Genomic DNA, 1,545 nt, shown 5'->3' on the forward strand with positions numbered 1-1,545 from the left:
GCACAACATGGTACAATAATTTGCCATACATGATAAATTAGTTCAACATAGTATCAAATGAAAGTACTACCTTATGGTAATATAAGGTGGGTGCAAAAACAATGGAGAGCTACCTAGGTACTCTCCTGGCTCCTTTTCCACTGAGCATTCCCGTACATTAGTGTAAGTGTTTGGGTCTGTGTCAATGTATGTGCGTTTCTCCTACCAGGCAGGTCATTTGAAGAATCTAGAATGCCCAACTTCAGTAGAATAACAGGATTCATTCTTACGGGATTTTCAGACATCCAAGAGTTACAAACTGTCTGTGGAGTGTTCTTCCTGGTAATGTTCCTAGAAATCCTGATGAGTAACTTTCTCATCATCACTCTTATCACCCTGGATCTGAAACTTCAAACGCCCATGTACTTCTTCCTGAAGAACTTGTCCCTGTTTGATGTCTTCCTTGTGTCCGTACCAATCCCAAATTTCTTTGTCAACAGCCTAACTCACAACAATTCCATTTCGGTTCTGGGCTGTGCCTTTCAGATATTTTTCATGACTTCTTTTTCAGCAGGTGAGATATTTATTCTTACTGCCATGTCCTATGACCGCTACGTTGCCATCTGCTGTCCCCTGCATTATGAGGTCATTATGAGTAGTGGAACTTGTGTGCTGATGGTAGTTGTTTCCTGGGTCACTGGGGTACTCTTTGGAACTGTATACACAGCTGGCACATTTTCCATGTCTTTCTGTGGCTCCAATGTGATCCCACAGTTTTTCTGTGATATACCCTCATTGCTAAGGATTTCATGCTCTGAAACACTTGGTGTAATTTACACAAGTATTGGAATAGGCATGTGTCTGTGTATGTCTTGCTTTATCTGTGTGATTATCTCTTACTTTTATATTTTCTCTATGGTGCTTAAGATCCCTACTACTAAAGGTCAATCAAAAACATTTGCAACATGCATCCCCCATCTCACTGTTTTTACTGTTTTCATTGTTACTGCTTGTTTTGTCTATCTGAAACCACCCTCAAATGTACCATCAATCACAGACAGGTTTCTTTCTGTGCTCTATACTGTGTTACCTCCAGCCTTTAATCCTTTAGTCTACAGCCTGAGAAACAGTGATGTCAAGTATGCTATGAGGAGGTTGCTACAAAATCACTTCCCAAGTGGTTCGTGTCATTTAACATCTCAATCTGTCAGTGATATAGTGCCTCACAAGTTACAGGCAAAATTTGTAGTTCTTGACATTGGAAAGACAAGGGGTTGATACTCATTTTTCCCAGAGTAAATAACCACTCGGAATAAAGATAATATGATCTAATATCAGAAAATTAGATTGTATGATACTAACATATGAGATCATGGTAGTGTTTTCTGCTCTTGTATACGAAAGCTGCTCTCATTTGGAAACAACAACTGTACAAAATTATTGGTCATGATCTTCATTGTTAGGTTAAACAACTTATCATTTGATAACCTCTTACACGATTTATTTACCAACAAAATAAGAATTACAACAAGAAAATAACTTAAATGGTAGAGGCATGTGAACAGT

The 1,545-nt window shown here is 38.5% G+C and overlaps 1 protein-coding gene across 1 annotated transcript; it reads left to right on the forward strand.

The window, feature by feature from the left end:
* The first annotated feature begins 231 nt into the window (after positions 1 to 231).
* LOC142837461 (olfactory receptor 14A2-like) lies at positions 232 to 1,235 on the forward strand. The gene is given in 2 exon segments (XM_075952544.1): positions 232 to 1,171; positions 1,174 to 1,235. Coding segments are annotated over 2 exon segments (1,002 nt in total).
* Positions 1,236 to 1,545: the final 310 nt, after the last annotated feature.

This window comes from Microtus pennsylvanicus, chromosome 18 (genome assembly GCF_037038515.1).
Source record: "Microtus pennsylvanicus isolate mMicPen1 chromosome 18, mMicPen1.hap1, whole genome shotgun sequence".
NCBI classification, from domain to species: domain Eukaryota; kingdom Metazoa; phylum Chordata; class Mammalia; order Rodentia; family Cricetidae; genus Microtus; species Microtus pennsylvanicus.